Source organism: Homalodisca vitripennis, chromosome 5 (assembly GCF_021130785.1).
Source record: "Homalodisca vitripennis isolate AUS2020 chromosome 5, UT_GWSS_2.1, whole genome shotgun sequence".
Lineage (NCBI taxonomy): Eukaryota > Metazoa > Arthropoda > Insecta > Hemiptera > Cicadellidae > Homalodisca > Homalodisca vitripennis.
This window is the reverse complement of record NC_060211.1, coordinates 182,545,537-182,569,965: the sequence shown is the minus strand read 5'-3', so window position 1 is coordinate 182,569,965 and position 24,429 is coordinate 182,545,537. Positions and strand designations below refer to the sequence as shown.

The 24,429-nt window shown below is 34.4% G+C and overlaps 1 protein-coding gene across 1 annotated transcript; it reads left to right on the top strand.

Moving 5' to 3' along the window:
• Nucleotides 1-8,592: 8,592 nt before the first annotated feature.
• On the top strand, nucleotides 8,593-15,605 carry LOC124363292 (glycine-rich cell wall structural protein-like). Its single transcript, XM_046818517.1, has 3 exons — nucleotides 8,593-8,779; nucleotides 11,017-11,455; nucleotides 15,518-15,605. The coding sequence occupies exons 1-3, from the start codon at nucleotides 8,719-8,721 to the stop codon at nucleotides 15,528-15,530; spliced, it is 513 nt and encodes a 170-aa protein (XP_046674473.1). The 5' UTR covers nucleotides 8,593-8,718; the 3' UTR covers nucleotides 15,531-15,605.
• Nucleotides 15,606-24,429: the final 8,824 nt, after the last annotated feature.

The following is a 24,429-nucleotide window of genomic DNA, read 5'->3' as shown; positions in this document are numbered from 1 at the left end:
ACAAATTAGAAAGCTGATGACGTATGAACAACTTTTTCGCCGGAGGATATATTATTGGCGAGTGCTGTGCTTTCTCGTGGTTTTGAATTCTGGCAAACAGTAACAGGACTGCAAAGCGTTTGAAGATATTATTTTATACATCCATCAGCGTTATTAAACCATTTTGGAATTTAATATAGTACCAAATACTCGATCTTTGAATTTCATCACAACCCGTCCACCGTCCGTTGCCAATTTTAGATTTTGTTAAATTTGAAAAAGGTTATCTTTCGTACAGTCCAAAATCTGCAAACCATACACACGCCATACTTGTGAAGGCCATCTGAAGTTCATCGGCCTCAAGGGGTCGGAGCCGGCTTCTGTCATAAAATGATACATTATGTGCATGAATAGTGCATCCGACATCCCTGAGTACGTGAGACAACCTCTGAGTTTCTGGCAGCGTTCGTTGGTCTTTGGAGACCGCACATTTACACTTTGACGCGGCACAGACACTTGGGTAGACCTGTCGGAACGTGCCTCGAATGTGCTGAGTGGCCTTCGGTCAGTTGTCCCAAGCGTCTTCGCATTCCGACTGTAGCAGATTGTAATTGATGGATATATCACAGCCTCTATACCTCTATGATCGCTTAAAGATGAATAGTTTTTAAGGACAAGCGGATCCCCTTTTTCTACCCGTCCTCATGGGCTTCTGCAAGACAAACAAGAGCAAGAATACTGATAAAAAGTTCTACAACCACGTACAGGATTTCAACCCGAGCTATGTCCAACTCAGATCCAAATTCCAACGTCTTATAGCGTGCGGCCATCGGGTCACCCAAACCAAAATACTGTTGCTTGGATCAATATTCAGTCGCTTAGATCAAAATCCAGTCGCTTAGATCAAAATCCAGTTGCTTGGATCATAATCCAGTTGCTTAGCTCAAAATCCAGTTGCTTAGATCAAAATCCGGTTGGTTACATCAAAATCTAGTTGCTTAGATCAAAATCCAGTTGCTTTGATCAAAATCCATTTCGTTTACCAGGACATATAACTGGATTTTTGCAAGATTTGAATGTTAGATTGAGTTAAAGAGGAAATGATGACGAAAATGATCTTGACTTCTTGACTTCTGGAGGGAAGAATCTGCCAATGGCTCGTCAAGCGGTGCACGGAGCCCGGGGGAATCACGTTCCGGAGATCAAGGACGAGCTGAGCGGCTGGGTCAGGAAGAGGTTGTCGACCGTATTGCCAATATACGAGATGGCCATCACTCTTAGATGAACATTTAGATGAAAATGATTCAGTTATTTGTTTCAAAAAAGAACAATGATGCGAATATAATGGTGCAATAATAGTGAGTGAAAGATGCCAAATGAGAAACCTTGTTGCTTTTTCTCCCTACTTTCACAGTAGGTTTAACCTTTGATTGTATTACTGACACGATAGACTCATCCAATGGTAATAATTGAGCCACGGAAAGATTTAGTGCTCGGATTGGCAATCAGAGGTGTGATAAGCTCATGTAGCACAGTTAGTAAGCATTTGAATGGTAAAAATCAAAGTTATGTGGCGTAGCTCTAACGGCGGACCTCAGAACTAAGTGAAGTTCCCCGGAACTTATCACACCTCGTCCTAATAAATTATACTTTCCTATGTAACTAATACAATTCGCGATATGTCCTAGATCACTCTATAGCATATCATTATATTCAACATTCATTTGCAATAATCATTACATTTAGAACCTTTACTCAGACATACTTTTGTCGTGTTAAAGAGATTAGTTCCGACGATTTGATGGATCGATAAAAGTTCCATGAAATATTGAAATTTAGTTCAGTTTCCTCAGATAAATTGAGTCCTGAACGTTCGTTCAAATCCAAACTACGCAAACTACAAACAAAGGCGTATTTATTTATGAATCATCATCATCATCAATGAACTTACATTGATGATGCTGTCTCTAACGATCCAGTTTTAAATCCACAAACAAAGAGTATTCAACTGTTCCACTGTTATCATGACGTCTCTTAGTCAACATCATACAGCAGAGCACAATACAACATTCAAAACAGTGAGCGTTGATTCATCACTACCTCCAATAAAGAATCCCTGACGGCGATGACGCACGTCTTTGGCTCTTGAGAGTTTGACAGATGCCGATTCTGTTCTCCGAAGCAGACAACAAGGCTGAGGGAATCTGAGAGTTTCAGCCAAGGTCAAGGTCACTCTGCTGGCTAGGGACCTACCGGTTTTCCTGTTGTGGAAGAAGACGCGCTAATACTCGTGTTCACAGCCCGGAGTTCCCAGCTCGCTGTGAAGGTTGGTCATTCATGTAAATGAAGCACTGCACTGGTGAGTCACGCCACAGGAAGCAAGGATTGTAGTAATTAGCTAATGACATGTGCAGGCAGTAGTAGTAGTACTTTGAAGAGCAGTTGGATTGTTCTCTAAGTAAAGTGGAAATACCAGGACATTTTTTGCTGAAGGTGACGAATCACACTTTTACGTGCTTGTAGTAACTCCAGAAGTTAAACGCTTCAAACCGGATACTGGAAAAATCCAATAATATTAAGGCCAACTACATGTTATTTCACCACTGTGTAAATCCTTTGGTTATATAAGTTATTAAGTATCCTAGAGTACTGCATATGATTATTTCTCTATCATATATCTTGCTGTAAATGAATTAACACGGGCTTGAGAAACCTCTCCAGATCAATTTCTTCAATAGTATTCCAAAAAGGACTGTTTCAATATGTTGAGGTCACACATTTCGAACAATCTGTCACTGAAGTATTACATCTCAAGATTTGAAAATAACAATATTCATGAATAGAATTTGAGCAGTCCACGGTTATTTGAAACTATTTTGTACATCAAACGAAATACACATGTCATAAAGTCGTCCTTCGGAAGTTTAAGCGTGGGTTACGTCCTTTTAGAGGACATAAACCACAAAATGTTCAATTTAACGAAGATTCCTCAAAAATTTCATTGAGATCCGATCTATTCATATAAAGAAAAACTTTCTACCAGCTCTAATCCATGTATAGTAGAGCTCCACCCAACAATGTTCTAATATTTTTGACTCAATATACTCGTACTTTACTAATTTATAAAATTGGATGAAGACCTGGGGAAGATATACTATGTACCAAAATAAGCAAGTTTTAAGACGTAAATACGATGTCAGAATGGTTAAGCTACAGAGAATCCAGAAGGAAATTTCTGGATTGTCAAAAACTGTAAACTTTACTCTGTCTTTGTGTGCTTGAACAGAATGTGCTTACATCCGGGATATCTGTATTACCAATAAAAAACGAGAAGGGTGACCAAGGTTATACAAAGGGCTTTTAACACATATCTGCGGCACGAACAACTCACCTTCAGCATCTCAATATTTAGTGACAAGTTAGAGCTAGGAAATCTCCTTGGTAGTAGAGATAAAACATTTCAATGCCAAAATTTAATTTAATTGAAACTTTGTCTTATACTATCCATCCAAACAGCCTATTTTGTTGATTATATTTGCTATTATCTTCTTTTATTCATCTTCTTTGTCGAAATTACTTTTGTCTCGGTTAGGCCTATTTCTACAGTTTCTCTTACCATATTTTAATAGATGTACAGAATGTTTGCTAAATACCTTTCTTTTGGCGAAACATATTGCATCTTGGATTGGAACTTGTGTACTAATGCCGATTGTACTATCTGCATGATTTTCTAAAGAACCATATATAGAGTTCGGAATAGTATGAATGTTCATCACTGCAGGAAGGCACTTTGTCACTGCTCCAATGATTAAAATCAATCGTTATGGCTTGACTTAGATGGCACACAGATGTGACTTAATACAAGTTTTACATCTAGGAGATCCTTAGCCGGATATGGAGTCTAAAAGTTACTTGGGATGGTGAGAGAGAGTGTTGCCATACTTAAGACGTTCGCTCTTTTGATCAACATCTTTTTGAGGTTGTTACTTTGAGCATATCTTGATGCAGTCAGGAATGTCAAATTTACTTCTCCTCATTGAAGCAGCAACCCAGGACGGCTGTAGCTATTAGCGAAGTATATATAAATATATCACACAGGAAACAGTACATATTTCCTCTCCTTTCTTCATTCAAATGCTTTAGAAGTCCTCCCTCGGCAGCCTTGTCGTGTGTCTAGTCGTAACACATAAATTTCATCTCAACAAATCCTTAACGCAACTTGAGTGAAGATTAACTTTATCCGTGTATCTTCCACAAACAATATTTACTTTATTTCAACACCTTAGACTTGAAAATTCTTCTTCTTCTTTCCTTGAAACGTGACATTGCTTTGTAAGAGCATCGATTCCTGTGGTGGCTACCTCCGTCAAGGGATGTTCTTATGGGTTTTATCATGCTACCATTCAGGAACATCGACTTGATGTACAATGCCTGGCTTTCATCATACCCGGTTTGATGCTTGGGAGGCCGCAAAGTTTGAATTAGACAAAATGCCAACGGGAAAATTGAAAAATAAGGATCTGCACAGTTGTGCTGAGTTTGCATACCATTGTATCTAACTCTAACTCTTGGATTCACAAGTAGGGTACAGTACGTTCACCTATCAAGGACGTACACGATGAGTACGTAACATTGAATGTTTAGTGACGAATATCACGTGTAATAAACAAAGATGCGATCACGTGATTTAACGCCCTTTATCCTATGCTCATCGGATTGAGACATAGAAGCCTTGCTTGACACTGAAAAAGGATACTATATAAGCCTGACATGATTTATAAAAAGAAACAAGGACTTGGGTATCATTTAAACTCAGTTGGTAACTAGAGTACATGTGTTGAGTAATCGCATGTTGTGAAGGTGATAAAGTATCTACTCATTGAGGCTGGCGCTGTCTCAGAAATATAATATTGAGGCAAGTGAAATCGTGTTCTCGTTTTGCACGATTATTTATAATGAATATGGTGAACTCAGGGCGCAAATCTTTTGGCTACTTTGGGCCAAACAATATGGTGCAATATATGAAATTCAATCCCATGGAAAAAAATAAGGGGAGTACCTCAGGGTTCAGTGCTGGGACTACTATTTTTCATTTTTATTTACCAATGACATGCTAGTAGGCAGTATGTATTTATTGCTTAGACGAATCTCCACCACGGTTCTCCAAGGTAGGCATATAGACACAGGCAATACGCTTACCACCTGTATCTCGCTTTTTTGTCAGTTTTATTGGTACATATTGGTGGGGAAATGGCAACCAAAGCTGTAGAGAATGAGCGGACCGGTATTGAGGTATCAGCAACCATCCCTCACTTAGTTTCTTGCTCCTAGTTATTTCTTTTCCATTTCGTGTTTTTAAAAGTTTATCTTGAGCTTTTTTATTTGGGCATACTAAAAATGCAGTATTCCTTACTTGGAATCTCTTGTGGAAAGATTAAAATATATTCTTCTTTTTGGTCTTCAGGGGAGTTATCGTATATCGCTTTGACTAACTATAAAGTATTGTGCAGGCATATCCTAACCAAAAACCAATTTCACCTTCTGAAATAAGTGTTTAGAATACTATTTATTTAACTATAATTAAAAGTAAAACAACTTAAATATCATTTTATAAAAACATTAGAAAAATTTTACAAAGAATAATATATTGTAAATAATACTTTCTTTTATTATTTACAATATGTAGGTAAAAAAATTGCTATACGCTAATTGTAGAAATAGAGTGAAGAAGATTAACTAGCTGACGAAATTGCATTTAAAATGTTGGCATATTTTCACCTGTATGACGGTGTAATTGATTTCATTTTACCAAAGAGTACGTTCTGTTCCATTTCTCCTCATTTCTCCCACCACAACTCGACGCCAGACTGCTGAACCGATACGTGTGTCATTAAAATGGCGGATAAGCAGACACAATGAAACATAACCTAAAAACTAAGTACAAACTATCTAGATTTGGGTTGTTATATTTAGTTATTTAATTGGAAACCAATTTAACATTTTATAGTAATGGTTTACAGTAAAAAGTGGCTGACTTAAAAAAATTAAACGAGTCCCAATAATGAACTATTCTTGGTGGTAAATATAAAAGTTATAAATTAAAGCATTGTAAGAAATTGATGTAATTTCATGAATAGAGAATGTGCTCCAAATGTCACCTGTACTACGAAAAGGTACACAGCTTACGTTACATATTAAAATGTATCATGGAATGCGCTAGTTTTTTGGAACGAGGCTATCAATTATTTTGGTTACAATATGCACGTATACGGTAATAAATTCCTTGTTTTCCAAGCCACATTTCAATCAGAAACGTAAGGCTAAAACTAATTTCACTACCATGAGGGTTTAATTTGGGAAACGAATGTAGTGAAAATAAAATAAATTCTATTTGGTCTAAGACTATCCCAGCTCACTATTCATTATTTTAAGTGTTGTTTTGACGAACATATTACCGACGCTACTGAGATAAGCCATTCGTTATCGGTAAGGACATAGAAGTTTGTCGAAATCTTATTCCATAAAGTCCACACATTCGGATTTTGGTAAACAATACTTGCTTAATTATACGAAGGTTGACCTTGCCCCCTCCCACGCCTTCCGCTACCGTACATCTCCATGCCAATACGCGTATTCATCGTACACTTCCTCATTACTGAGCCAAACCAAGCTTCCGGACGAAAATAAACCTGATCTAGGGTATAACTTTTATCAGATAAACGGACGAAGATAACTCTTATCTATGGTATATCTTTTATCAGACAACCGGACGAAGATAACTCTTATCTAGGGTATATCTTTTATCAGATAACCGGAAGAAGATAATCCTTATCTAGGGTATATCTTTTATCAGATAACCGGAAGAAGATAATCCTTATCTAGGGTATATCTTTTATCAGATACACTAAACAATACGTCCTCAAATATTATTTCTAGAGATCAGTGCAATATATAGCAGTAAATGTTGCTATATAACTTAAAAGTATGTTCTCTAAAACTAAAATATCTAAGCATAGTTATAAACCTTAATTCACAAACATAGATTTTGAATTTTCATACTTTTGTTACTTAACGAAGAAGAAGCTCATAGTTTTATCTCATTAAGCTCGGCGTTACTGTCTCATTGTCTCATCAGGGGAACACCACTACATCTAGATTGCATTTGTTTGTAGTCTAGGTCTCTCTGATGTCAAAACGATGGAAAGAGTTCGTTTTTAGCTTCTTCGTTACCGACTGTTTTGAATCTCTTCAGACGGATATTGATTCCAGATTCCAGGAGTCAAGTCTGTCACAGTGTTAGGCTTCAGACGCTGTACTGGGTGGAAGGTGAATACGATCCCAAGTTGGGAATTCCTATTAATCAATCATCCCCACCATTGGTCTACGTTATGTTTATGCAACAATTATAACATATTCGATTAAATTTGGGCATTCCCCTCTATAAATTCAGCGCTTCTAAGTTTATGAGTATAAATTAATTAATTCTTTAAGGTTTTTCCACACCTGAAAAAGAAAATACGTATATTCCAATCCCCTAGTGTTCTTGTTTTGCAACATCAACAATGGCAAATGTCCGAAAATCTGTAACGATAACAGTCGTTCGAATGCAGCTCTTCTGTGTTGTTGTGCTCCTAAGTTGTGCTATCTTCAGTAAAGATAGATATATGATACGGATCAATGCGTACTTTGATCGGCGGTTCAGAGGCACTTAGCGATGAAGAGGGAAGGGAAAGTCAGGGAGCCAAAGCATCTGTTAACACGTTGTTACACAGCATTCTGGAACATACTTTTGAAATGATTCGGACAGTGTTTTGGAGTACGAGGGCCTTAGCCAATTCATCTTTGGCCGAACTCCCCTAGAGTCTGATTCTGCGAAAAATCATGATAAGCCATCCATAATATATCCACAGAACAAGCGTTGGCAATATTAAGTCACTCTTGAACATACTTGTTTGATTGGATCCTCCTAAGGAACCTGGTATGTTCTGCTTCCTCAGTGAATTCCTCATACAGCTATTTACAGCAGCTCTATCTCAAACCTGTTGTTGGAGGTGAAAGTCATGAAAAGTGGTTGGAGTTGTTTTTGTGACGATTCAGTTCAGGAATATTAAGTCAACAGAATGTATCTCATCTTTTCATATATTGTCGAGAGCAAGGCTAATTGAGCATTGCTCTTGGTTCCTTGAACAAATGAATCTCAAACGCAAAGATAATGCTTCGCGCTGACTAATGGTTGAATAGACTATTGATTGACTCAGTCGCGGAAATCCAGTAGTGTCAATGATATCACTCACATTAAAGCTTTTACAGCTTCATGCCTTGCAATCATCATAGTCACCAATCATCGTAGAAAACCGGCATCGTCCCGCAAATTGCCCTAACCTCTCGATCTTTTCCTCGTCCATAAAGGGAGAGAATGACGTCAGTCACAAAGTGGATCCAACGTATATTTCACGATCCCAAGGCTAAATTGCAAATTGATCCGGATTTTTTGCTTTTTCTGCAGAACCTAATGGCCACTCGAGTTCGAAGACGATCCTGAAATAGCAGTGGAAGCCGTGACGCACTCAGAGAGTCACGTGTAACCTTGAGCGACTCGCGCGACTGCCTCGGAGTAATGGCAGAAGACGGACGGACAAGCAAACCGGTGTGTGGATCACCCAGAGAGGGAGGAAGTGCTCAGGACCCTGCGATATAAAACTGCTCCCACACCTCCAAGCCTGGTAGTCCACCTGTGCCATGAGGGTGTGTGTAGTGTTGGTGTTTCTCGCGGCAGCCGTAGCCTTAGCCTGGGCTCAGGGTACGTTCTTTACAGTTCTTATACGATAAGTTAGTTCTCTAACTGTGTCGTTTTATCACACGAAAAGAATTTTTCTCATTTGGAGTGTACGTAGTTCTTTAGACTGCAATACTTGTCAACGTGGATTGAATTGGGTGTATTTAAGATGGTGCTGTTGGCTTTTGTTTGGGTTGTTGTAAATTTGGCATCGTCCCAGCCTTTTAACTTTCCCTTTTTTTTAAGGTAGAGATAGTAAAAATATTTTTAACGGCCCACAAAGAACTGCAGGTATTTCAAATAGTAATTGTTGCCAATTTTGTTACCAGGCCTACTGTAAACGTCTGAAGACAAAGGTACTACTAAGTCTGTTAGGGATATTTGTGAATTAAACTAGGCGAATTATATAATATGTTTTCTGATTTAAGAAGATGATATAGTTTCAAACGAAATACAACTTAATGAAATCTTATGTTGTTCATACAAAAACCAGCAATATATTTCATACCATCCGCCAGCAATATTTATGTTAAAACGTAAAAAATCATATCCTTATTTTCAGTCATTTTTCCGCGGTCCAGATTACTATTTCAAGTGCTTCGTGGAATTATATAAAAAGTATATTTCTGTTTGTTCTGTCTTCAGAGAAATCGTCTTAAGGAACTAAAATTTTAAAAAAGTTAAAACCAATGGAACCATCTAGTATAGAAGGAATTAATACATGACGTGTGTTCAAAAGCAATTACAAGTTTGCCAATAATACTGCTTAAGAGGTCGTTTCAGAAGTTCAACCACACAGGAAACTTATCTTTATTCCAAGTACCCGGGATTTCTGCTACTGGAATCACCTGCTCACCACATTGATACAAATAGTTGATAGTCTAGTGTGTGTGCATAGCACCTTTAAATAAGAAACAAGTCAAAGATAGTACGTTTTTAAATATATTGTAAATATTGATTATTTATTTAAGTTTGTTCCTTAAATGGATCACTCTAGAATTACTGATTTACTTGAAAGAAGTGAAAAAGACGTCCAAATCCAATGAATATGGATGGCTCCTAATCAAACTCAATCACTGTGTAATTAAAAATGTAGAACTATCACATTTCTTCCTAATCAAGCTCAATCACTGTGTAATTAAAAATGTAGAACTATCACATTTCTTCCTAATCAAACTCAATCACTGTGTAATTAAAAATGTAGAACTATCACATTTCTTCCTAATCAAACTCAATCACTGTGTAATTAAAAATGTAGAACTATCACATTTCTTAATATACCAAGATACAATTAACAAAATAATTACTATACCATTGCAAAATATACTCGTAATATTAAAAGTCAAAATTTTTAAAGATGACCAAACTCTTCTTTTACATGTTTTGTTGTTTAACCTTACCATAATAATCTAGAATTAGCATCGTTTCTTTAGATAGTTTTAAGATTAGATATAACACTCTGCTGATTGAAATCCAAACATCGCCTAGCACTCAATAACTCAACCATGGACATCTGACACTTAACAAGAATGTAAATTAAGCAAAAACACATCACCATGAGATCATGAGAATAAAACAACCATCTGTCTCCATCTCGACTATTTATGTATCCTTGAAATTAATTCCTGGATACACAAATGAATTCACTGATGTAATACATAAATTTAGCAAGCAGACACTGAATTCTCTGTCCGAGGACGTTGTCTTTTTAACTGTAAAAAACAAAAGCAGATCCATTATTGAACGCCGAGTATAAGAACCAAACATTTAGAAGACCCAACTGTCTAATTAGATACAATTTTCTTTTAGTTTATGAAAGAATTGTAAGACATTAGCAAGGATGATTGTTCATGCAAAACCCAATATAATTGCTTCGGAAATATTTTATCACGAAAAAATAAACATATAAATGGTGATTCGTTTTTAACAATCATTGAGAAAGGGTTTAGTTAAATTCTCTCAGAATTTGAGACAAAATAAAAGTGTATATTATGTTTGATAAACAACTCTTTAAATATGTTTTTCTTTCAAATTGAATTTGAAAATACCTTAAGCAAGCTTGAACTCAAATCGACTTTGATTGGAATTCAAGTAACAAAAGTCACTTTTCTTGTACTCTATTAAAGTGGTATTCTGTGAAATTCACCAAGTTCACTCCTTAGACCGTACAAGTCTATTGTTTGGAAGAAAGGGCAAATTTTGTATGACATAACAAAGAAGACCAATAATTACAAGATCTTTAAAGGTATTTCATTTTCCAGCTCGTCCCGCCCAGCAGCGTGTGGTAAGGGCGGCGGAGGCCAAACACCGCAGTAAGGCATATGGAGGCTACCCAGGGGGTGGGTACGGAGGGTATCCTGGCGGTGGCTATGGAGGCTACCCTGGTGGTGGAGGTTATGGAGGTGGCTACGGAGGTGGCTACGGAGGTGGCTACGGAGGAGGTTATGGAGGTCATGGGGGTCATGGGGGCCACAGGCCCAGGCCTAGCCACTACAAACCTGGTGGCTATCCAGGAGGAGGCTACGGGGGGTATCCAGGGGGTGGATATCCAGGAAGACCCTCCGGATCGCAATCTCAGAGTCAGGCGCAGAGCTCGGCTCAGAGTTCCTCCTTCGGTATCAACACACCGATCGGACCCTTCAGTCTCAGCCAATCGCAGTCCCAAGCCAGTTCCTCAGCAAATTCGGGAGGATTCGGAGGGTAAGGCAGCTCTTATTTACCTGATTTTGTGCCTGGAGTTTAGTTCTTTTCAAAAAGAGCTATACCAATACAGAATGATTCAGTTCCAACATTCTCAATCAATTGCGTTTAAGATACAATTATTAAAAATGTTTATTTATTTTAAAGAAATTATGTTAACACAGTAGTTTAAATTTAATCACAGAATGCTCCAAAAACAATGTCTAATATTTCATTCTAAAAATAGCTAAAAAAATAGATCATCTGGTACTTATTTGTATGCTCTTTTTAACCCAAAATATTAGTCTAATGAGAAAAAGTGTTGTTACTTCTCTTTGTTACAACATGCTAAAAATATTCTATATGATTCTCAACGTCATATAATTTAATACAACGTCAACTAAAACAAAAAATATTGCAATTTTTATTAAATAAACTTTTAAACGATGCAACACATACTTAATCATGTCTTCAAAATGTGTCCATCTACTTTAGTAACATGAATTTGATATTAGGCTTTGTCAACATGAAATTTTTTAAATTCACAAACTCTTTAAAACTAAATTTTCCTTGCACGTTTAGTAAAAGATAAAAAAAACAAAAATTTTTCATTAATTTTTCTGCAACATTTTTTTAAATTTTTTTATTTACTGTAGATTAAACCAATTTGGAAAAATCCTTTAACGATATTTTCAATCTATAAGACTTATACTTCATTGTGCAACATGAGAAATGTAAATATCTCATTATTATCAATCGATAATAAAAAAAAAGTCTACAGTTAATGTTTTATCAAAGCGGTTTGACGCTTAAAAAATGATGTAGAAATTAAATTAAATGTGTTTATAGCAAATATCAACTCTAAAAAATATAGCTTAAGGTAAATAAAACTCTTTTTTAACATTATTGAAAAATATTACCTAAGTTTGCATTGTACATTTTTGCTAAACTAACTCAATTTCTTGTTTTTGGAACTGTCAGTAGTTTATATTTGTTGAAAATGTTTCCAAATAATTGTGAAGGAATTAATATTCCCATCAATCAAAGATGTTTAAGAATAAGTTAAGGAGAAGCTATTAGTCAATGCTTTTTTAACAATACACATATCGTGATCATGGCTCTGTGATCTGGCACAACTTATATAACTATCTATTTAATGCTAGACAACATTTCCTGAGAAACATTCTTACTGTTTTTGCTAGTTGAAAACCACAATATGCTAGCCATTTTCCTTATTGAGGAATGTTATTTCCCTCCTACTGTGTTGTAGGATGTTATCTGCCAGATCTCGTAGTCACTAATCCATGAAATTATGCATTAAATTAATCTCTGTAAAGTAGCAGTTTTTCCTTATTGCTTCCTCTAATATTCTTGTATATTCCAGTGATTAGTTTATTTTATTTAATTCACGAATTGCATGGATAAAAACTTGTAGGAATTGAGAAGTATTCAAAACAATAATTCACAACAACAATTAAATTCATGCATTTGAAAAACATTGCAAATATGTTTAACCCTTATAGTGCCAGAGTTTGTATATGAAGACTGTGAGGAATACCGAGATAGTATAAATTACTGTTAGATTTTGGCACTCAAGGTGTTAATCTAACTGTTGAAAGAATGATATAAAAATATTTCACACTTTAGCAGTATTTGAAGTGAAATTATTCAAAACCTGCAAACTTTACAAACAAATTAAATTATAACATTTACTTTAGTGCATACGTTATTGTATGAAAAAATGAATTGTTTTATATACAATGGAAAATTTATTTTTATATTGAAGATAGAAAAGTACATTAAATATTGTGATATTTCTCCATAAACAATTTTTACTTTTTTTGTTAATTTTGTTGTCATAACAATCAAAATATTTATTTTATTAACTAATAAATTTGAAATTTGTTTTTAATTTTATAAATGCATTATTTATTCAAAAGCTTAAATGCTTTATCTTAAGATAGATTAGATTTTAGTACCAATTAATTATCTTTCATCTATATTGCTTTAGGACATAAGTTCATGTACATAACATTAACCTTGTACCTTAATCTAAAACTTTTATATAAAACTATTTCTGTAAAAATCTGTCAGTTATGATCTACTCTAATAATGTGTTACTAAATGATGTTACTAGATTAATTAGAATTAAATTTACTCTGAAATTATCACCAGTGTAACTTAAAAAACTTGAGTTACTAACTAAAAAAACTAATTTCATATACAGAGAGTTCTTCTTCTTCTTAATAACATCATATAGCCTACATCATGTTAAGTGCATGCAAAATATATACTTCTGTTTAAAAAACAAAATAGAAATTACTGTTTGTTCGCTCAGCTCAAAAATTTATATTTATTGGTTTATCAACAATATAATATCCCATTAGTTTTATTTGTATAACAGATGTTATACAATTACAACATTGTAATTGCATATTGTTATAACATTACTTTTATAATTGTTTGAATTACAGATATTAAGATTATGTTCCATGTTTAACCAGTTTTGAGATACTGTTACCAAAGAACTAAATTTGTAACCTTTCAACATTATATAGGATTACCAGTCATTTTTACATGATATATATAGGTCATGACTTCTTCATTTCAAATCCCTCATAGAGACAAGAAATTTTATAAATAAAAATAATGGATTAAAACAAAGGTGTGCAGATTATGATTTAAAACGTTCATTAAAATTATTAGCCAGCACAAAATAATAATACGTTTTGTTAAAAAGTTTAAAACATTATTTGTTTTCAAATAATACATATTTGTATTAATAATATTTTTTAACTTATTAATCGTCCAATAAATAAGGTTAAATATTTTATATGTAAATACTTTTTTAAGTATAATTTATAAATTACTACTCCAATTTATAATTATTAAGTATTAAGTTTGTTTTCTTTCTAGGAATTTTAAATTGGATGGGAATTGGATATAGCATACTTTAAGAAATAGATACATAAATATGTTTAAAAGTTATAAGCAAACCATTTAGGAAGAGTAATTCAAACAATTTAAAAATGTGAATGGATATTGAGGGAATATGTGGTGTTCTAGAATAAATCAATAATAAAATGTATAAAAGATTTGATAGAGTAAAACAAATACTGCTCTTAAAAAGTTACATTTTTGAGCATGATAAGTAAACAAGTAGTCCAAATAAGAAGAGTATGTTTGCACAAAAATTCTTCATTTTGTACAAGCTTTCAAACAGAATATTACAAGGCACAGATTATGGTTTAAATCTTTTTAAATTATGGCTGTAAATTATGGGGGAAAGAGTACGATCATTTCTTATTAAAAAATCTTTGTTGTCTAATATTTCATAATAGTCTCCGAGAAACAAAAAGGGTGTTTTTCAAAATTGTAACAAACATCGAATTTGGATGTATTAAAATACACCCTGTTATATCAGCTCATTTCTATCATTAATCAAGAAGGCTACTAATTTAGTTCAATCCAACATGGATAAAAAAGAGGATAGAACATTATCCAGAAGCTTTACGTAGACACTTTAGTTAAATTAAATAGCTAATTATTGCTGGTATATTGTAATGGTGGGTGCACCCTACTTGAGCTCTGACCTAACTTGACATCATCTTAATCAACGTGAATCAGTAAAAATACATTAGTTCCACAAGGAAGCCTTTGAGATTTTATTTATTTTTGTGAATGTCAGAAAAATGTGGATACTGTTGTATTTTAAATAAATTAAAATTCTTTAAATTCACCTCAGTCTAATTTTTTTTATATTTTAACTATGAATTTGTCAATATTAACTGTCTGGTAGATTGGCACATAAGAATGATAAGATAAGGATGATAAGATAAGGGCAATAAGATAAGGGTGATAAGATAAGAGTGATAAAATATATTCTGTGTTTAAGAAAAACACCAAATTTATATATATAAAGAAATTGGTCCTCATGAGAATTATAATTACTATTTTTGTAATTTTGATAATAATACAACTGGATAAAAAACCTTTATACATATCACTAAACTATTTTAAGAATATGTTACTGTAATAACCTTTTTAGTTTTGAAATTTACACTAAAAATATTTTTGTTTCAGTTTGGGTCGATGATTCTCTTGGATTTCCTCATCTGTCTACTCAACTCTTCTAAAATTCTCTTTATTTATAAAACAACTTTTTTACAAATATTTGTATTTTCATTTTTAGAATCCCAGTTATTTATCTCATTTTTATCTCTTATCCTATATATTTCCTATTGCCTATCCTATTTTAGGATTAGATTATGTTATCTGTCACAAAAGAATTTTTGAAAGAAGTTAGGTGACGTTATTATGCATGATTAGACTCTCTGGAATTATAATCCCTTACCTGACTATCTTAAGGGGATTTTTTCATTTGCTGCCATCTAGACTTGAATGAAATTATTAAATAATACTTTAACGTCAGTATAATGTCAGTGACAGTATTGGAATGAACATTTTAACTTTTTATTTACGGTTCATAAACATAAGCCGTGAATTTAGAAGCCTGCATTACAATACAATGTAACAATCATTGTCCGAAAAGTGGCAAAATAGACAAAAATGGGAGCATCAATACAACTACTACCAAATATTTCTTATAGTAAAAAGTAATTTTTTAACCGAATGAAATTTTATTTCATAATGAAAAAAGATTATACAATTTATATAGCTAATATAACACAATTCCAAAACAAATTATTTGAGGAAGAATATTGTAAACCTTATTTTTTCTGAATGTAAGGAATGATCCAGATGGTTTTCTGTAATAAACAACAATTAAACATAAAGACTTTATGTTTAATTGTTGTTTATTATGTTGTGTTATTATATACTTAGTATATATGGTGGGAAGGGTTTATTCCATGTGAATGTTGAGTTAAGCTCCAATTCACCTTCCGTCTGGAATTTGACTCTGTTACAGACTTGACTCCTGAAATCTGGAGTCATGTTCGTCTGAAGAGATCCAAAAAATTTGACGTAGAAGAAGTTCAAAATGAACTATTTAAATAAGTTCGATATCAGAAACACCCAGACTGTAAGATATACTGCAGTACAATTTAGGTGAAGAGGTATTCTCATTCTCTCATGAAGTACACAATTTAGTGCGCTAAAAAGGAGGTGAATTGGATCTTGACTCAACATTCACCTGGAACTCTTCCCACCATAGCTACTTTATGTGTAGAAAACTCGGTTGCTCCACTGTGCTTAGAGATTGTGTCTATCATATTGCAGTGTACTCAATTGTGCACCTGATGAGACAATGAGAATACCTCTTCATGTAGATTGCACTATATCTTTTGGTCTAGGTGTCCCTAATGTCGAAACAATGTAACAAGTTCATTTTGAACTTCATCATCACTGACCTTTTCTTGGATCTTTTCAGATGAACATGATTTTGAATTTCATACCCTAGATGCTGCACTAAGAGGAAGTTGAATCGGAGCAAAATTCAACATTCACAACTATTACGGTTTGTATATTGTGTTTTAAATATACATGGGCTTAATATACATGGTTGGAGGTCAAATACTATAGTAAAAGAAGACAAATAGTTGGTTAATTGGTTCAGCATAGAAACATTAAAAACACAGAAGAAATAAAAAATAACCAGTTTTAAAGAAAATACGCTTTATGAATTGCGTGACTGAGCAGTTTGAATTCTTTTATTTATTGTGATTTATATTTGCTAACTATCACAAGAGCAGGAAAGTGTCACTGAAACACGCTTTGAAACATGACATGATGGCCAGAACTGTAAACTACAGAAAATCCAGTTTCCTTCACATCTTTTAATAAAGTCTGGGTCCAAAACCTACTGAAATTTAAAACTATTAAAAATGAATGGTGAATTTATTGAAAATAGAAAAATACAAATTGTAAAATATCTGCCATAAACAAGAGTAAACTCAACATTACATTTTACAACATATGAAAAGGTAATTTAAACATAAGCATATTTTGTTCACTTTGTTAAATTAAACGTTCAAATTAATACGGTTTAGTTATATATTGAAAAAAAATTAATGAGGGTAAGAATTACGGAAAACATTATTTTCTTATAACCATGCACTCTCCATTAGATTTTGTTCACTTAGGAGAAGACACAGAGAAACCCTTTCATTGCACTTAGTCCTAAAATGACCTTTGTGATGATCTAAGGGTGGCAGGATATTCAGGATGGGTTGAAGATGGAGATGGAGGCCCATGAGAAGGTGTATAAACAGGCAATATGTCAGCCATCTCTCCTTGAAAAAAATCATATTTAAGTGGTAGGTGGAGAGTTGAGTAAATCCAGCACGCAAACTGATACGTGTTCACACTTACCGTACTTCAGAGTACAGGATGTTGAGTGTGGGTGATCCTGGCAAGCGTACAGGATGCTCCGATACCATCTGGTGACCATTTAGCATTCATAAGGCAATATGAAATCTCAAGGTCGCAATCTTGTCATTATTGGCAACCGCACAACATTCAGGTCACGAGACTGCTTCTGGTATATTTGAGATTTGTCATTTATTCATCCGGTGTACGATTTCCTCTTGACATCAGTAAGACAGCTCTCTGCCTACAGGTTGATTCATTTCATTTCATTTAAGTATCAAATTCAGTTCCATTCATACATTTCTCTCTATTGTACAGTGCATATGGAAGTGTATGAGCTACCAAGTAAGATATTACACTGGTACTAAAGCTCTCAGGGTTTTAATAGGTAAAGTTCAAAATGGCATAACTTCAATAATACTGACTTGATTTAATCGAAATAAGCACTAGCGGAATCAGCATATTTTTGCCAATGTGTTACAAGCCAATTGATTCCTTCAATGTGAATATTTGGTGCTCGGGATTTGATGAAGTCGACGAAAACCGTTTTTGCCTGGTCTCGATTAGTAAAGGTTTTACCTAGGAGAAAGTTATTGCAGTGCTGGAAAAGGTGGTAGTTGGTTGACGAGAGGTCTGGGGAGTATTATGGGTGATACAGAACTTCAATATTCAATTCATTTAATTTTCGGACGATGATTTGTGCAACGTATGGATGGATGTTGTCATGGAGAAAGATAGGACCTCTTCTATTGACCAGTTCCGGCTGCTGCTAACGCAATTTTCTGTACATTTCGATAATTTCTTCATAAACACGACTTTCGAGTCAACCCAATGCATTGAATAATTAAGGTTTAATTCTCAGTTGATATGATGTATAAATTTCCAATACAGGTCACAATATGTTAAACTTGTATTTAGGACAATTATGGAATTTTGTTATTGTTAATGTGAAACGTTCTTGCATTGGTTCTCACCACAATTTATTATTATCCAAATAAAAATTATAGCCTACATCAAACCTGTTATCATTTCGCTAACACAATGAAAGAACATTTTTTGCAGTGTATTAAAATGTTAAGGATATTTTATATCTTCATTGACTTAGCAATAAATATTTATTTAACAGTATATTAATAACAACCGTAGTCAATGATTGTAAAATAACATTCAGTCTTTTTTCATATAATATTGAACAGTTCTTATATGGATTCAGTGTAAATCTAACGCAGTGGTGTATCTATGACTTGGCTTTGGAAGAGGGAGCAAATCTGATTGTAGAGCACACCACACTGGGGGGGGGGGGAGTATGGAATAAACCTGAATACATCTAAATACACATTAATTAGATAAGCGTAACTCAAGAGAAATCATTTAAGTTCTGTATTTCAGGAAATTTAAATTTATGTTTTGTGAATATTTTATTTATTTTTGGGGCACTAGCGAGGAAACTATTCTCCTCGTCCTCACTTTAGTTAAATCACTGATCGAACATAGGTCTTATAAACTTTGTGAACACACAATTGAGGTTATGATCTTCAGGTCAGTGGAAAAGTTATAAAAAATTCAGCTGAGGAGACAAGGCTTGTATGTAAAGTTAATTTATTTTATGATTTAAGAATTTAAGATAATTTAGCCCTAATGTACAATGGATATTTGGTGATTCCCTCCACAAATTAGTTACATTGCAAACAATTATTTCTAAATATTTAAACAGTTGGCACCTTGATCTTCAGACAGTTTGTTACATCACGTTTCGTCAAACCAATTTGAATAAAACTAAATAAAAATTTATGCTTAAGATATGTAAATAAGCCATCACATCTTTATTTGTAAAAAGAATATTTTTCTTTAAGAAACTTTGTGACCAGCTTGTCCTTTTGTTCTGTACTGTATATGTCGACTAATTATGAGTCTTAGATTACAGATTATGGATTTGAATCTAAAAGGTTAGGTTGTCAATCTAAGAGTTTATTATTGATTTTAAGGCTTTATGCATCCAGAGTCATGTCTGTCTTCAAGGTCGTCCAGTTCAAAACATTTTTAACACAATTGAAATTATGAAATATTTTGGCCTTTTTTTACATCTGATGATAGCTCTCTTCAACGAGTCTGAAATATTCAAGATTGAGTTGTACTAACAATTTTGTATGATTTTTGAACTTGAAAATGTTAATAATAAGGGTTTGTTGTATTGTCCATGGATAGAATTAAGGGGAGAACCTATTTCAATTCCTTCCCTAATTAGAAGAGTAATATGTCCTACTCTAGCAGGATCTACTTGCTCCAGAGATTGATCTTCCGGGAACTTGCTTCTATTAGAGGCTAACACTAGACAGGCATGCAGAATATTATATATCAGACATAACACTTTATTAACATGACCTTAGCGAACACTTTGTTAACATGACATTAGCAAACACTTTATTAACATGACCTTAGCGAATGGTAATTTTGTCAAGTATTACAGGTTTTGGTTTTGATAAGATTAACAATAAATGAGTTGAGGTCAGGAATTGTAGAATTCCTTCTGTGTAGAAGGATCTCTCCTGTAGCCATTCAGTCAGAGCTCTCTTGAAATGGTTTGGATGCTGTTGCTTCAAGTTGTTCAGCAGCTTGTTGAAGTACAGGGCGTATTTGTATGAAGGCTTCCTTCCGTAGAGGCTTACATGGTGGTATGGATGATTGAAGTTTATGGCATTTCTTGTATTGTGTTAGTGTACGTTGTTATGCCCATGTTGTCCATAGTTGACTGTTCGAAGGATCATACCCTTAAAGTACAGAGTTACAACAATAAGGACTTTGAGGTATTTGAATGTCTCTCTGCAGCTTTCTTGGAGTTGCAGTCCAACCAGACATCTGATAGCTCTATTCTGATGTTTAAGAACCCTCTCAAGATTGGTGTTGGTAATATCGCCCTGTACTGCCAAGCTTTATCTTAAATGGGATTCGAACAAGGCAAAGTTGGCAGTCTTAGCTGTTTCTATACCACTTACATGCTTAATTCTGCGTGTAACATAAATGCATGAGCATAGTTTTTTGCAGAGTTGGTCGACATGCCAGTTTAAATTTGTGTCAACTATGATGCCAAGATGGTTAGTGAGGGATTTTAGATCCAAGCCAGTTAACGCAAGATCCATATGATGAGCGTACTCAAGTTTCTTGGTTGCAGGAATGGCATAAGGGATTATCACTACATATTCTCTTTATTCCTCAAGTGATCATGTCTAGAAATAAAAGCTTATCCCTCACCGGCTCACAAGCAAAATGAAGTTAAGCACTCAGACCCTCATGAGCCTCTTGCTTTAAGACCCGATTGACTCTCTCTTGACCCAATACAGCATGGGTCAGCGTCAACAAAGTTTATTGCAGTGGCTTAACTAGGACTTGGCTTGCGAGGAATGATTCTGATTGAAGAGTACACTACACCTTAGTATTGGATAAATCTAAATTTGAATAAAATTAGATAGGCCTTAATCGCAATAAACGTTTTATTGCTGTATTTCAAACCAGTATAATTTTTTTTATAATTATTTTTAAGGCTCTTGCAGGGGTTCTATCCCTCTTATCCTTCCCCCATAGTTGCACCGATGGTTCCCTGAGATAATTTATTCTTCAGGAAATCAATCAGCCTTCTCTGTCTCTTCAACTTCTTGTCAAGGACGGATCAAGTCCTAATTTTTGGAGCGACCTACCTGGGTTTTAGTTTACCATTATTATTTTCTTATGGCAGGAAATTTTGCATTTCAATACCACTAAAAATTAAATACTTATAAAGGAATTCATTCATACTCAAAGTTAAATAAAGTTTATGATATCTTGCAGAGTTATAATTCGAGAGTAAATAAGATTTTTCTGTAACAAAACAAACACCTTTTGCAAAATCTCTTAGGATAGACCACTGCCCCCTTCCCTCCGCCACTAGACTTTGTAGCCATCTTATCTGAACATAAATTCTGAAAGAACCATATGACAATTTTAGACTTGTCATGAGAAAAAAGCCGAGCTGTTTGACTATAAGATATTAGAGTATGCTTATTAATTTATCTCTGGCTGCAAAATTATACAATTATTTCCTACCCATTAAAAAGACCTCTTATAGATCCATCGACACAAAAAACCAGACTTATTATATTGTTGCATTTTTAGTTACACAATGCACCAAACCAAACAATATAGGGCTTTGATGACAATGTATGCTTTGTTTCTACAGATCAGTATAATATCTAATACAAGATTTAAGAGGACTTGGACATCAAAAAGTGACTCATTTATTGTATTATTCATTTACATGCCATGTGTTAGCAAATCTTGCAGGGAGACATTCCGGACTTCTACTTTTAGAAACTCACAATAGTTCTTGTTACCCCTTTTTGGGATAGAATGCACAATCAACACAACGATATACATACACACAATTCTTCAGGCAGCAAGGTGCTTCAATAGGTCAATTTGGACCCAATTATAAACAATTTTATCAGTCTCACTATTTTGTAACTTGTAAATCTAGAAATTTTGAGATATTATCCTACTTTGTAACCAATTTTTTAAGATTTCCTCTTCATTTCATCTATCCTTGGAGGTAAAACCCAGAACTAAGCTGTCCTTACATATATTATATGAAAGAGACCAGTTTTTTAACCAAAGTATGAAAATTTACAATTTTGAATGGCCGCCATTTTGTGAAGAGACATTGAAAGACATGTAGGTGACACTGGAATTCATATTTATTCTTTTCTTTACTCACAAATTAAAAAAAGGATGCAATTTAAAAGTTTTAGCTGTCCCCACATCTCTATTTTACAATTACATTTTACAGAACCATATCCCCATATTAATCCTCCATGGCAGCACAAAAACACATTTTGGTCTTATACCATTAGGCTATAAACTGCAAGCTCACTTGCTTTGCTTTATTTTACTAGGTATTGCAACAAATTTTCCAAATCCTCATTATTGTAATTTGATTAACCCCCTAACAATTTTATTTTTGTACATTAAACTGTGATATTTTGCACATGTTTTTTGCTTTTTTTCCAGAGACAGGTTTGTAGAGTTTATATACAGGGTGTATATAAATGAATATCAGGGTTTTAACAATTTGTAGTTTTTTTTTACATATAACTTAAAATTATAATTCATATATCAAATCAAAGAGCAACTCAAACAATTTTGCTTGTTGTCACCTGTGCCCATATGTACGCAATGTTTCCTCTACCATCCATTAGAAAGTGCTAGTAGCAAAAATGACGACTCATGAACAGAAAGCTTTTTGTGTTCGGCAGTTGGCAAAGGCTGAATCTTTAGTAACTGTGCAATGTGCGTTCCGTATAAAGTTTGGTTGTGATCCTCCAAGTGATAATAACATCCGTAGATCTTAGGATCAGTTTCAAGATACTGATTGCCTTTGCAAAGGGAAGAGTAAGGGACGACCAACAGTTAGTGAAGAGAGTGTTGAGTGAATGAGAGTTTTTCACACATGACCCACAGAAATCAGTTCGGAAGGCCAATTGTGAATTAGCAATGCCAATGACGACTGTTTGTAAAGTTTTACGGAAACGCTTACAACTACATCCTTATCGTTTGTAGTTGTTACTGACTCTAAAGCCTGCTGTCTAAGGTTTACATTCCAATTTTGAAAACAAAATGTTGCACGATAATGAAGATTTTCTGGATCATGTCATTTTCAGACATGAATCAACAATTCACCTTAGTGGACATGTGAACAATCACAATGTGCACAACTGAGGTTCAGAAACCCTCACGAGATGGTACAATTGCAGCGAGTCTCCCCTAAATTGAATGTTTTGTGTGCCATATCTAAGTGGCAAGTTTACGGACCTTTCTTTTTTGGAGAAGAAACTGTAACTAATATTTCTTTATCTTGATGCTCTAAAGCTATGGCTATTTCCTCGATTGGAAGAAGATGAACCACAGAGCTTCATTTGGCAGCAAGATGGTGTACTGGCATAACTCAAAACACGATTAGTTGAATGTCAATGTAACCAAGCGTTGTATTCGTGCAAGGAGCCTAATGACAGAGCTTGTTTCGCATGGCCTCCACGTTCATCCGACCTGACACCATGTGATTTCTACCTTTGGAGATTCATATTGTGTATATGTGCCTTCACTACCAGCTGACGTACCCGACTTAAGGAACAGGTTTGAAGCAGCTGTTGCGACAATCATCCCAGACACATTCATCAAAGTTTGGGAAGAACTGGGCTATCGACTTAATGTGTGCCGTGTGACGAATAGAGCTCACATAGAACACTTGTAAGCTTGCAAGTATAACTAATTGAGTTGCTCTTTAATTTCAGTTATTAATTATAATTTTCAGTTTTATACAATAAAAACCGTTAAAACTCCTATATTCATTTATAAACATACACACACACACACACAAAATACACACATGTGCAATCACACATGCATGCACACACACACTCATGTATGCACTAATAAACACATGCACACGTGTGCACACAATATTAGGATAGACAACAGAATAAAACAAGAACAATATAACAAAGTCAGTTGCACAACTTCAAACAATGGTTGTAAATGTAATATTACATCAAAAACCGTGAAGGGGTTAATAAATTACGAGAAATGTTTGATACATTTTCTACTACTAATCGAGTGTGTTCGGGTATTAAAAATAAATC

Coding starts and splice junctions, on each gene's coding strand:
- LOC124363292 (XM_046818517.1), top strand. CDS start 8,719: ATGAGGGTGTGTGTAGTGTTGGTGTTTCTCGCGGCAGCCGTAGCCTTA. Junction 8,780..11,016: donor AGCCTTAGCCTGGGCTCAGG/GTACGTTCTTTA, acceptor TTCATTTTCCAG/CTCGTCCCGCCCAGCAGCGT.